This window comes from Liolophura sinensis, chromosome 6 (genome assembly GCF_032854445.1).
Source record: "Liolophura sinensis isolate JHLJ2023 chromosome 6, CUHK_Ljap_v2, whole genome shotgun sequence".
Taxonomy (NCBI): domain Eukaryota; kingdom Metazoa; phylum Mollusca; class Polyplacophora; order Chitonida; family Chitonidae; genus Liolophura; species Liolophura sinensis.
The window spans coordinates 20,047,968-20,061,282 of NC_088300.1; the positions used below are offsets into that span (position 1 = coordinate 20,047,968).

Sequence of the window (13,315 nt, forward strand, 5' to 3'; positions counted from 1 at the left end):
CATTTCATAGTGATCATCATCACAACACAAAATAAATGGACATCATACAAATATGCAGTTCATTTAAAAATCAAAAGAAATGCAACATAAAGGTGAATGTAACACATTTTAACACGCTTTTCTTCTTGTATAAGATTCTGAAAGATTTCTATGTCTGAATACAATATTTCTAGTATAAATCTTTACAACTGTCTAAAATTGTAGGGAAAATGTCCATTGCTTATCTCCCCTTACTTTTAAAACATTGTGACGTTACTGTTGTCTTTTCATTTATGTTACAAAATGTAAAAGTTTTTGTGATATCACTGATTGTGACATGAATTTTCCAGGGCCACTTTTACATCACAACATTCCAAACTTCAAGGAAAAGAAGATATATGACGTTTGATTTATTTCTGGCCAAACACACATGTAAGATACAAATTGCAAACATGATAACAAAATAATAGAAATATGAAACATAATTATCACCATACATTTTATCTTATAACTTTCAGATCAAAATCTTTTGCAATTGACTTTTACAAATGTAAAGAAAAAAAATTATGGTCACAGTTAATTAAATTTTATTCAAAAACCTTGTTGACTTCCCCCTAAAAAACAGAATCAAGCACCGTACTTTTATCCTATTTGTTAAACAGCAGTAAATACAGTTTTAGAAGTTAAAACAAAATAATGAGCAAAAACACTATCTCTGCATGGTTCTTATAAATAAGCACTTCTCTTTTCATGTCAACTACATTAAATTCACATAATGTAAACCAGTACACAGTTATATGTTAAATTCAAGAAATATCATTGCACAGGTATATATATATATATATATATATATATATATATATATATATATATACATTTTGTAGGGGAAAAATTCTGCATGGCACAATGTACAGGTTCAATATAAAGTACCCTACTAGGAATGTAATCTCATGATGTCACAAGGATAGGCATTAATTTGATTTTACATCAAACCATTTGTCCTGTGGAAAAGAGCGATAAGCTTGGTGGGAATCTTTGATGAGAGTCATACTGTCAATGATAGCTCCGCCCTGCAAAACAAATGAACACATTTGACAAACAACGCAAAAATGGGACAGAAACAGGAATAATTCAGTCACTGGGTCAGAGTTCTTGATTTTGGAAGCATTTCTGTTTCAGTTTAATGCTTAAAAGTCACAAAAGACTGAAATGGCTGTTTTTAAAGCTCTAAGATTTAATAACAAAATGTGCATAAACTAACAAGAAAACAGTATAAAAGAGTGATTCTATTGGCCAGTACTAATGCAAATGTCCTACATTGTGTTGAGAGAATGAAAAAACGACTCCAAAACATGAAGGTTAGCACATGACAGAAGATATCGTGCTATATTGTACGAGGTATGTAGACAAACGAATCACGCTCAATTGTACTCTTGAACCACTGAAGTCCCAATTGAAAATGAGTCACGAAAGTTTCAAAGGAGTAGCCTCCCTTGACAATGCCTTTGGGGATGAGCTTAATTTATTTATACCTTGTCATCTGAGACTTGTTCCAGGTAGATATGAGTCTTGTTTATAACCTTCATCCTGGTGTAGCCGTAGTCCAGGCTATGGAAGGCCGACCAGCTGGCAAACTTACTCTTGAACGGGTCATGCCTTGAATAACAGCCCTGTAAAATGGATACCGCTAGATTTAAAGAGTCATTTGTGCCTAGAGTCTGTTACTGATGAATGGAAGAAGAAAGGTATCCTGTCTAGCACAACATATGTTCATTTATATACCGTGCATGAATTTTCTCAGATCTTACTGAACAATCCTACTGATACCGAGTGTTTACAGAAACAAAACTTTTGGCCATTTCCATGTAAATTTCTGGAGTGACATCATTTTCCTGGACCTACGTCATTTTTCCTGGACCCAAGTCATTTTTTCTGGAGTGACGTAACGTGCATCTTCAATCACACTAATGTTCATTCTTGGACGACGTGGTCTTTTGAGCAGGAGACGTTAACTGGAGTTCTCTGATGTCATAGTAGCATCAAATGGGTAACATGACGTCACACTGGGAATTTGCATGAAAATGACCAAACATGCACAGAAATGGTGAATTCAAACAAAGTGAGTGACAATACACACATATCCATAATAGTAGCTGGTACACATTTTGGCTATCTATTCCTTTAGTTAAGAGCTTTTATGCTGAAGCCCCCACTGACACTGGATGTATACTCACAGCAGATCCGGTAATGATGTGTACCGGTGCTCTAGGGTTGGTGTATGGGAAGTCCCAGCTACCATTGTACATCTGTCCAATACATACAAAAACACAACATGTGGAAATAAGCAGAAATTAGTGACACAAATAGGTATTCATGTTTGAGGTCATCACAAACCCCATCATAGCACACCAGTGCAAAAAGAGGTTGGCATATTCTTTTGGCATGAATGTTTTTGTGTTTAGAAAAGCTGCTGTTAACATTTGTTATTTTTTAAACCTGAAACATATATATAATTTATAGCATTAATGCACTTATGTTTCAAAAAAAAATTCTGTACTCTTTCTTCACACAGGGCAATGAATTATAACACTAAATTAATGTCCCAGCAGAACTTTGTCAACATCTTTTCATCACAGATAATGAATTTGTTTTCTGATGTTTGGGGAAGACAAGAAGAAATGATGTCTGTAGACAGAGACTCACCACTCTGTTATAGATTGGAAACAGTCTCTCGTAGCTGTGCTCGTGGGCCCAAAATTCCAGGTCTACACCATACTTGTACAACAACGGCTCCAGGGCTGCACTCTGGGTGATCGGTAAACCGGTGCGGATCTAGTAATAAACAAATGTGTATTTATTGGCTTTGCTCAATTGTAAGAGATGTATTTATTTATTGGATTGTTGCTTACCACCACACTCAAGAATTTTTCATTCATATGATGGTGATCAGCTTTAATGGCAGAGGAAGCCCGAGTACCAGGCGCAAACCACTGACCTTGGGTAAATTACTGACAAACTTTCCCACATATGACGTACAGATATGCATACCATATTGGTGGATGACAGGTGGTCTTCCACGTATGTTAGGCAGTGACAATAGACGGTTGACGACACCCAGGTAGCCATTAAGATCCCACATGCAGGGAGAGTGAGGGAATCAAGAAATTATTTGTCCACGGCCCATAATAACTGATGAACTAGTCAGCTTTTAATATGCGTGGGGAGAACAACACAACGCTCTCACGGCAAAATCCCTGTATCATGGTACCTGATAACCATGGTGAGGTAAAGCCACACTTGATCCTGGAGAAGATGAATGTATTAAAACATGACAAGCCTGTGAATTATGACAGGCTAACGGTCTCCAGTTTGTACACTCTAAATCGATTTGCCAGAAATGTACCCTGTCGGGGAAGAGCAGGCACAGGGCTACAACTTTAAAGCTAACTTTTATTAGGTTGTCAACTGGATGATCAAATTCATTTACTTGGCTTGGTTCAGGATTAATTTGGATTACAACTGTGTAATGGGTAGGCAAAGCCAACAGTCTCCAAAGACATGAAGATTTCAGATAATATTGCTCTCCCCACAGTCATAATATACAAATACATGCATGTGTCTAGGGCACCTACTGGATACCTCCTTGGCCTATCCCATAATGCTCATAAAGATCAGCAATTCAGAAGTCTTATACATGTATGACTTCAGTAAAACATGGGTTTTCAATTACCAATGATAATAAAACACGAGAACATTAACTAGGTATCCGTGAGTTTTGGTAACTAAAAAAAGAATCACAGTACGAATGAGAGTGAACTCACAATACTCTCGGACTTGGTGCAGTCATCATTGTCGTAGTTTGAGCAGTACATTGGCCGGTGTGCCATGGTAATGATCCATGGCCTCTCTGCTCTGTTCTCAGGTTTGGCTGCTTCCTACAGTGTACAAATAGAACAACTATATGGAGAATATACACCTGTGGCTACCTGTGTAGTGTTCTTATAACACAAGCAACAAAGTGCATGTCATAGGACAGAACATACAGCTGTAGGCACCTGTATAGTGTTCTGACAACTCCTGATATCTGATCTCACAGCATAATGTATGCTTTATAATGAATGTATTTTTATTATGAATGTTTACTTTGTAAACTAGCAGATGGAAGAGAGCAGCAAGGGAGACAGCTTTAACAGAATACATGCACAAGATTATTTATTCATTTCTTTTATTTGCTTGTTTCTTTATCTTATTTGCGTTTTAAATTTAGTCAAAAATATTAGACTATTTGAGTCAAGGCGAACTCACAACTATCCTCAGCTTGATGGCAGGCCTTCCCACGTACAAATAAAGAGGAAGCCAACATGAACTGGGCTTGAACTCAGTGACTGCCTTCATGATAGGCTCCTGGGTCATTGTCCTCCCTTAGTATATTAACCACTCATTAAGCTGATTCATAAGGACTTGGTTATGAGTACTGAAGTGAATGTTCATACATGTATATGTGGAGAAGTCAAGACCACTAACCTTCAAATCTTCCTCAAGCCATACATACTGGTCAAATATCTGGTGGATGCCATATTGAATGTAGAAGTAGAACTCAGTGGAGAAGGATATCACATGGACTGGGCCGATATTGAAACTGAAAATTAGGAGCAATGTTCAGCGTATCATTCAACCATGAAATAATATACAACCTTTGTGAAACGTGTCGTATGGAAATATAATAGTCACAATGCAAGGAGTAGGCGGCCACATGTGATTAGAAAAAGAAAGACAGTTTGTGGATGAGCATGTGTGAGAAATTACTATACAGCCATATGTGATCCATCAAACATATCTATAAATACACTGTCAAGCAGAACTGTCTATTTGCTGTACTTGCATTCTCTATTTATACTCTCAAAAAGTTTCCTATCTGAAGTTTTAACACAGACAAAAAAAAAACACAAAGAAAAAAAAAACAAAAACAAAGACAATAAAGGGCTATAAATTTTAGACTAAAACAACAATTAAAATAGATTACCTGTAAAACATCTTACGTCCGTCTTCATCACCAGGCATTGTAAACCGGTTTCTATAGTTTGAAAAGTTGCTGAAATTCCCAAAAGTTATACAATGGCAACTTAAGGCATATATAAATATTTTAATTTATAATGTTCACAAAATTTTGACATTTACCATGCCTTCTTAAATCTTCCACATCATGACTGCTGTAATCTTCTGTTCTACTGATTAGTCTAACCTAATACAAAAGTAGTGTAATTCTTTAAAGCCAGTAAAGAATTTATACTGTTCTAGTTTCCTGTATTTGCATTGTAAGTTGGTTCAGTATTTAGTCTACATTTTGTCATTATCACTATACCTGTATATATGTTACATTCACCTTTCACACATGGCTTCAGCAAAGCCATCATAGAATATTGTTTAGATAATGTCTGGCTGCTATGTTATCTTGCTGTTTTATTCTCCTGTATCTATATCTTATGTTGATTTAACACCTAGTCTGTATTTTGTGACTTTGTCTCCATACGTGCATATATATCAATATGTTCACCATGAAATTTAGTTCCCCTGATATTGGAAAAATAAAGTGCCAATAGATTGAGTTAAAATGAGTCTTTTGCTTTTCGGAGTTACATTACTGGTGTGTGATCATTTTTGTGTGTGTACAAAATACAAGCTGGACAGAATTAAGTTAGTCACATCCAGAAGCTGAAGTGTAACAGTAAGGGATGTGACACACTAATGTTACTTCATGTTTCACTTTCTCTTAAATCTGTTTGTAAAAAGTAAAACAACAAGATTTGTTAAAACTACCGTACGCAATATTATGGCTTTCTGATTATGTTACTAGTACATGTCTATATGAAAACCAATTGTTTAAAAGTTAGAAAGCAACAACAGAAAAATATACTGACTATCCATTTTCATGGTTTCCTGGGCACGTCATGTAAGGCAGATTTCCAGCTATTGGCTCTATCTGTCTCATAAACTCATCCCCAACCTGAGCATTGTCCTGCAGTACACAAAAATAAACACTGTTTTATTAGATTAACTGCAGTAGCATCTTCAAATTACATGTTTTCTGTCAAAAAAGTTTATTGCTACAAATTTTTGTAATGACTTTTTACTCAGCATTATAAGACTGGGCATGACATGGGGTCACCTTGTATATCATGTTGTAAGTCATTCAAATCAAGAATTTGTATTAATAATTAGAGGGCTTAACTGAAAGCAAGGATGGGTTTGTGCAAAATATACAGGTGAAGCTTTTAGCAGCTGAATATGTTCACAGTCATAATACTTACAGTATTCATGTCATAAGCAAAGTCACCTGAAAATGGAAAAAAGTGAGACAAAATTAAAATTTTCATACATACATGTATGTTTGAAAAGCAACAATCTGAATTCATATTCATTACAGTAAAATGGAGCACTTTCACATTACTGAGATGTAACCATAAAATATGCAAAGACATCTGATCCTCTGTAGTTAACTTTGGACTGTGGAAACAGGGGCAGATTTAAGTTGCAAATATGGAGTATAGGACCTTTTTAGACCAGTACTTCCTGACGCCAAAAGACTGACATTTAAAACACATTTCACCTATGGTCAAATATCATCACCCCCAAATACACACTTAATAAATATGACCAAGAGTTAGGCATAGATTTGTGGAAAATAGACATAAAATACAATGTACATATAAAAATATCTAAAGAAAATCAAATGACTGTTTTTCAATACATGTAATATGTTAAACATGAGAGGAATGTAAAATTAACTTGCAAACTGTATCTGACATGTATACATTTTTGAGTGGCTACTCTATACCTAACTCATCAGTTTAGCTTTGCTACAATAAGAAATGAACCAATGAAGTAGATCAAGGGGGACAACTTCTATTCCACTGTGTTCTACTGACTATAATGTACAGCTTGCATGTACACTCACAGAAAGAATATCCCATACATACCCACGTGAAAGACAGCATCATACATGCCCTTGGCCACATCTTCCTGTAGCCTGGGAAGGGACTGAGGATTAACATTACCCAAGTCTCCATAAAGTACAATGCTGGGGCTCCAGTCTGTGCCAGATTTCATAGCTGTGAAGGTGTGTATGTCACTCCAGCCTGCTTCAGGGCTCCCACAGTGGTACACTGAAAGCAGATTCAGGGGAAAAATGAAATCAGCTGTTCATCAAAATCACCATGCAGGGGAACAAGCTGTTCATCAAAATCATCATGCAGGGGAACAAGCTGTTCATCAAAATCACCATGCAGGGGAACCAGCTGTTCATCAAAATCACCATGCAGGGGAACCAGCTCTTCATCAAAATCACCATGCAGGGGAACAAGCTGTTCATCAAAATCATCATGCAGGGGAACAAGCTGTTCATCAAAATCACCATGCAGGGGAACAAGCTGTTCATCAAAATCACCATGCAGGGGAACCAGCTCTTCATCAAAATCACCATGCAGGGGAACAAGCTGTTCATCAAAATCATCATGCAGGGGAACAAGCTGTTCATCAAAATCACCATGCAGGGGAACAAGCTGTTCATCAAAATCACCATGCAGGGGAACCAGCTGTTCATCAAAATCACCATGCAGGGGAACAAGCTCTTCATCAAAATCACCATGCAGGGGAACAAGCTCTTCATCAAAATCACCATGCAGGGGAACAAGCTGTCATCCATGCAAGGACACAATGACTTGATATAATTGGTGTTTTAGGAAAACAACGCACACAATGATGGATATTTGTATAAACTACGTTTAATAGATGAACACACCTTCAATCATGACAAATGGTTAGCTTCAAGTCAAAAAAAAAGATAGCAACAAAAACAATTATTAGGCAAAAATATAATGGAAATGTTACCATATGAGTTTCCGGGCCCTAGTCCTGTGAGGGTGACCCTATGGATGTACTGAACACGATGAAGTGTTCCTCCATCGGTGAACTTTGTCTGATAACCCAAGGCCCTCTGGGTAAACATGGGACGACCCTTCAGGCCGAACTCTACCACAGACTGATTGGTTGCGCTCATTGTACTCCATGTCACTATCATCTCACTGGGACTCCCTGCAACAAAGAAACAGAGATAGATCTGTGCAAAAACATAGCTGGTATTAACAGAAATATCCTACTATATTGTCATGCTCACTGTACTCCATGTCACTATCATCTCACTGGGACTCCCTGCAACAAAGAAACAGAGATAGATCTGTGCAAAAACATAGCTGGTATTAACAGAAATATCCCACTATAGTGTCATGCTCACTGTACTCCATGATCATCACTATCATCTCACTGGGACTCACTGTCACATGCTAAAACATAGCTGACATCAACAGCAATATCCCACTAGTGTTATGCTTCAACTATGTACTAATACAGTGTGTTGCTTATTTCAACATATTTCAAGCTCAGTCTTTTAAAATCTCACTCCAATGCAATTAGATATTTTAGAAAAATGTCTTAAGTAAATGTATTCAATGTGAACATAAATTAAAAATGTGCTTTTATTTTCAATTTGGTGTTTTTGAAGCATTTTTACGTTTATATATAACGACAAAACCCTGTTTGGCCCTTGGTATAAATTCCTGTCACCACTTGGTGAATGGTATGCATGTAGCATCCAGACATCTGGCTATGTTTGTTGTAATCAGTACCAACCAACTAAACAACTTGAAACAGGAAGTGAAAACTATTAAGTACAACTTAATGCTTAACTGACAACTGTAGATAGAAAACAACAGAGGAAATGTCTTGTATTAACAGCTCTGGTGAAATTCATTATCATGAAAAGAATATAAAAAATAATATAACTCTTGTATGTAGAAAAAGAAATCTGGATAAACTGAGAGCGAACATTAGTTACCATCAGAAAAATTAACATTTCAATGTTTGAGGATGATCGAATGGCAATTTTCGTTTTCCTCTTGAATCTTCATATTTTTCAATTGCAGAATACCACGTAGGCCTATGGCTTAACCTGCCTGCTGTTTCCCAATATAGAAGAATTAACATCTGAGATGAAGTATACGCTATATTAAGGTCTTCTAATTATAGACGATAGGCCCATATTGTTGACCATTGCAGAGTGTTAAAACTTTTATTCAAACCTATAGTGTAAGTCTTACATAAAGGTCTTCGGGCTGTCAAATGGCTAATACAAAAAATTTTCGTCAGGACACACTTCCTTCTTAATAATGATAGAACTCAGGTGACACACATCCACAAAGCCAGCTAACAGTATTATAATTCTTCACCATGATTTATCTGTTTCAGGTTAGGTATTTACCCTAAATGACCTATAAATCTGACCAAAAAAGAGCATTTTTGGAGGCAAATAAATATCATGAGATATTAATTCTGGTGTTAAAATTTACATGTTTCCAGTAGGATATCATTCTGTTTTCCAATCACATCTCAAACTACCTTTCTAAAATCAGTAGAACTCCACGAATCTGGAAAACTGAGCAACTTACCCTATTATTTCTAAAATTTGGGACACCTGGTCAGCTCATTTTAGCCAATATATATGTAATTCTAGCAGAAATATTGAGTTCTTTTTTCACATGATTAGACCATCTAATGAACAACACACTGATATCTTTACTTTTCCAAGGGACTTGTAGAAAAATGTAATATTCTACTTTCAACAATTCTGATATCTGTCCCAAATATTAAAAGAATCAGAGTGGTCATGGACAACATTTTAGATCATTTAGGGTATACATATTTGGATACAAATGACCTCTGTGTAGGTAATTCCCCCAGACAAAACCATTTCAATCCCATGTGAATGACTGTAGTGTGAGCCTTAGTTATGCAGTCATGCATGGTGAGCTTTGTTATAAAACAGACTGCATACATATACATGTATATTATGATAGTGCAGATGTATATATGTATAAAATGTATATATACCTGAGGAGTGTTGGGAAGTACACATGTAGGGAAGAAAAAGTCTGCTATCTTAACTCTGGCTCTTATATATGAAATAACATCTTGCATGCATGCATGGAAAGAAAAAAGAAAAATAGATAGCAGTATTCGTACTGAATAAAACAATTTGCTGTTTTTCCTAGCAAAAGGTTGAAAAAGTTCTTCACATACATTAGACGGATAATGTGAAAGTATATGCATCTATGTTTAGACAAAATTGCCAGCAGCAGCCTTACATGTATTGCATAATGCATGAATGTACACCTGACTGGGGTGGCTTTTTTCAAGTGTTAGAAGGATAATCTTTAAAATCTTTTCCACTACTGTATTTCACCTGAAGTATGGTATGCAACAATGCACTGTCAGATGCACATAAGGCATTAAAATGATACTTTTGGTATCAATACTTGGAATTTTCTGATAAAGAATTTCTTAAGTTGCACAAAACACTCTTACATGTAAATGGACCTATAAGATGGATGAGTAAATCAGAATCAAACAAAATGTGTCACTTCAAAAATGCTAAACTTTCGGTGAAATACAGTAACCAGCATTTTTAAACACAGCTCAACAGTTTTTTAATGTTGGGATTTTATTTTTCAAATTAGGTTCTGTATGAAAGACTTTCTAACTTTGTTTGTAAAGTTAAATAAAAATAAAAAACAGAGACAGAAAATGTCTGTTTTGACAGGACAGTTTACATAATCCTTCCCATGCTTCGCTCTCTACCTTCCCCTTACATGATTTTACAAGAAATCTTAAACAATGCCAAGGTCAGTGGGATCACGGTGATGAAGAAGGAAGTGCTGTCAGAAAACTGAAGAACTCTGTCTCAACCTTTGTTTCTAACAATACCTCATTCACATGCATCCTCTTTATCTAAAATATTTGCAACATGATTCTAAGCAACACCTAAACTAATATTTTGATGAATACTGATTAAATATTTCCATGCGATCACACTGGTGGTTAGGCTAAGCTTGAACAAGCCTACGTGGGTCGCACGGGCTCCAAAGGTCAAGTCTGTCTCGTGGTGGCAGTGGTGTAAAGTGAGCACAGAGAGTGGCACAATTGCTGCAAATGCTCAGCTTATGTACGTTCTATGTGCAACAGCAGTCACTCTGTCGTATACGTTGTACAGATGTCACTAATATAAACTAGGGTGAATTAAGGCTCATTCGTCTCTAATTTTATGTTTTTAAATACGCAGTGGAACATGTGAGAATACATGCAGCAAAAAACATACATGTATAAGCATGAAGAGCCCAAAGCTAAGCTGGACATACTGACCTAATGCCCAGCTTCAGATTAACCTAATCCACCAGGACAATTGACTAAAAACAACAGCTGGAACCCTACTTTATTTGTGGTATCCACAGATTCCCTAAAAAACCGCAATGTAAATATGTCAAAGCCAGCATCAGTACATCATTCTTCAACTCAAATCCAGCCGTTTTAACTTTTGTATTGAGTAACTAGAACTAATGCTCGCCATGCTTGGAATTATCCCTTCGGGCAGGTCAATGGGCCGCAAAAATTTTATCCCAGTCAAAGGGCCTTAAAGAGAATGTTGGCTGGGATAAAATGTATGTGAATAACCCCCACGTTCGAGACTATGAATAGCTGGCCATGGATGGCTTATACCTAAAACTCTGATGAGACCCAATGAGAATCAGATCAGAAACCCCTCCCCCCCCTCCCCCCCCCCACCCCCCACCCACCCACCCACTGACTATTCACCCCTGGACATGACCAACCACAAACACTCCACCCACCCACCTGAGATGAAATAGAGCCAACGTTCAACCTGTCATCAAACACACTTTTCACCTAAGTATGTACCTTTCAGGCTTGTAATCTGCGTTATCCGTATCCAGTGTTTTTCATGGATATCCACAAAAGCTGAAGTTTTGTCTGTTGAAACTCTGCATTTCAGTATTACCATCAGCTCATGGCATGGCACTTTTATGGGTGGCTGCTTATGACTCAGTGCAACATTTCTGGAAAAACTGTTGTAAAGTATAGTTTGAAGTTATGGTTCATTCGACTCTTGGTGCTGTTAAACTTCTGTGTAAATTATGTCTGCCTTTTCAGTGTAGCAAAATGTTACATGTAAACCAATACATGTAACTATAAAGGGTAGAGTTATGTGCTGTATCTGAATGGCAGTTTTCATGCAAAAATACATGTATATTTCAATACCCCAATTAATTTAACTGACTCACATTATAATAACATTATTGCTGTCAAGTGTTCAATTTAAAAACATATATGTACATTTTCAATGTAGGCCCTATAATGTACTTAAATGATCATTAAACATAGATGGTTAGATTTTCCAAAATTTCATTTCAGTGGAAGGAATTGAGAGCAACTTTTGTATTTTCTTCCACAGTTGGCTACGATATGTTTCTTGATGTGAGAAAAATTTCAAAGAACTGTCTTTCAACATGATCAACTGTTAGGATAAAGCAGTGGTAAATTGTGGAGTTGTTTGTTCTGGAGCATAGTTTAGACACCAAGTAAATCAAAGATAAAGCTCTGAAGTGGTCAGACCTTGTGAAAATGCCCATGTAACTAAATAATATTAACCAGGTAGCAAGATCTCCTATGTATTTCACATCACCCATGGCAGCTTACTGAAAATACAGAATTTTACAAAAACGTTAAAGTGTGATGCTTAAAGGCTACTATCTCAATATTCCTTTTCTCAGAGCACTAAAACCCTGCGATGGGCAGGAAAACACCAGCAGGTGGATTTCCAAACATCTAGTTTCCTTGAATAGAAAATTACAGACATGTAAAAATGCTTCCTGAACAAATAAGCGTGTCAAGACAGTCAAAAACGAACAGTACATGGTGTTTCTAAAAGGTCATATCTCAAAAAAAAACTTGGAATTTGGAGCTATATCTTTCCTTATACATACAGCCTATGGTATGTTTAGGAATTTTTTCAAAATAATCCAAGGGGGTCACTGCAAAAAAATGTTTTTGGTTGGTTTAACACAGAATGATCCATGTATCGGTTTTTATTGTGACATCATCATGATGAGCTGGGAAAAGAACATTTGATGTCAATACGCCTCAGTCAGTCTCGGGCTGATATGGTAATAGAAAACGTCCATATTAAAACCTCTAATTGTATGGCTATGTTGTTGTTGTTGTTTCGTTGGGTAAACTTTACTAACCTCCGAATGACAGATGGACCTGCTCCGGTTGGCCAAAGTACTGCGCTGTCACTACCGAGAGCGTCATGAGAGTCATGCACACCAGGAAAGCTGCCATGGTGATTTGGAAACAGACTGGTGACTGTGTTATCAACTGAACAGCAACTAACAACTCAGAAAGTGCTTCTGTTTGCTGCGGCTACTCCCGC

The 13,315-nt window shown here is 36.7% G+C and overlaps 1 protein-coding gene across 1 annotated transcript; it reads right to left on the reverse strand.

Moving 5' to 3' along the window:
- Positions 1-864: 864 nt before the first annotated feature.
- On the reverse strand, positions 865-13,315 carry LOC135467721 (acid phosphatase type 7-like). The gene is made up of 12 exons (XM_064745542.1): positions 13,128-13,315; positions 7,867-8,070; positions 6,957-7,142; positions 6,288-6,313; positions 5,898-5,995; positions 5,003-5,071; positions 4,504-4,618; positions 3,801-3,914; positions 2,683-2,811; positions 2,214-2,285; positions 1,512-1,649; positions 865-1,049 (listed from the first exon to the last, which is right to left on the reverse strand). Exons 1-12 carry the CDS (start codon positions 13,222-13,224, stop codon positions 951-953), a joined length of 1,347 nt encoding a protein of 448 aa, XP_064601612.1. The 5' UTR covers positions 13,225-13,315; the 3' UTR covers positions 865-950.

What these genes read in the sequence shown, in the direction of transcription:
- LOC135467721 (XM_064745542.1), bottom strand. Translation starts at nt 13,224, where the DNA reads ATGGCAGCTTTCCTGGTGTGCATGACTCTCATGACGCTCTCGGTAGTG. An exon ending in TGATGCTGTCTTTCACGTGG is followed by an intron (nt 6,314 to 6,956) that starts GTATGTATGGGA and finishes TTCCATTTTCAG; the next exon opens with GTGACTTTGCTTATGACATG. An exon ending in ACATCATTACCGGATCTGCT is followed by an intron (nt 1,650 to 2,213) that starts GTGAGTATACAT and finishes TCCATTTTACAG; the next exon opens with GGCTGTTATTCAAGGCATGA.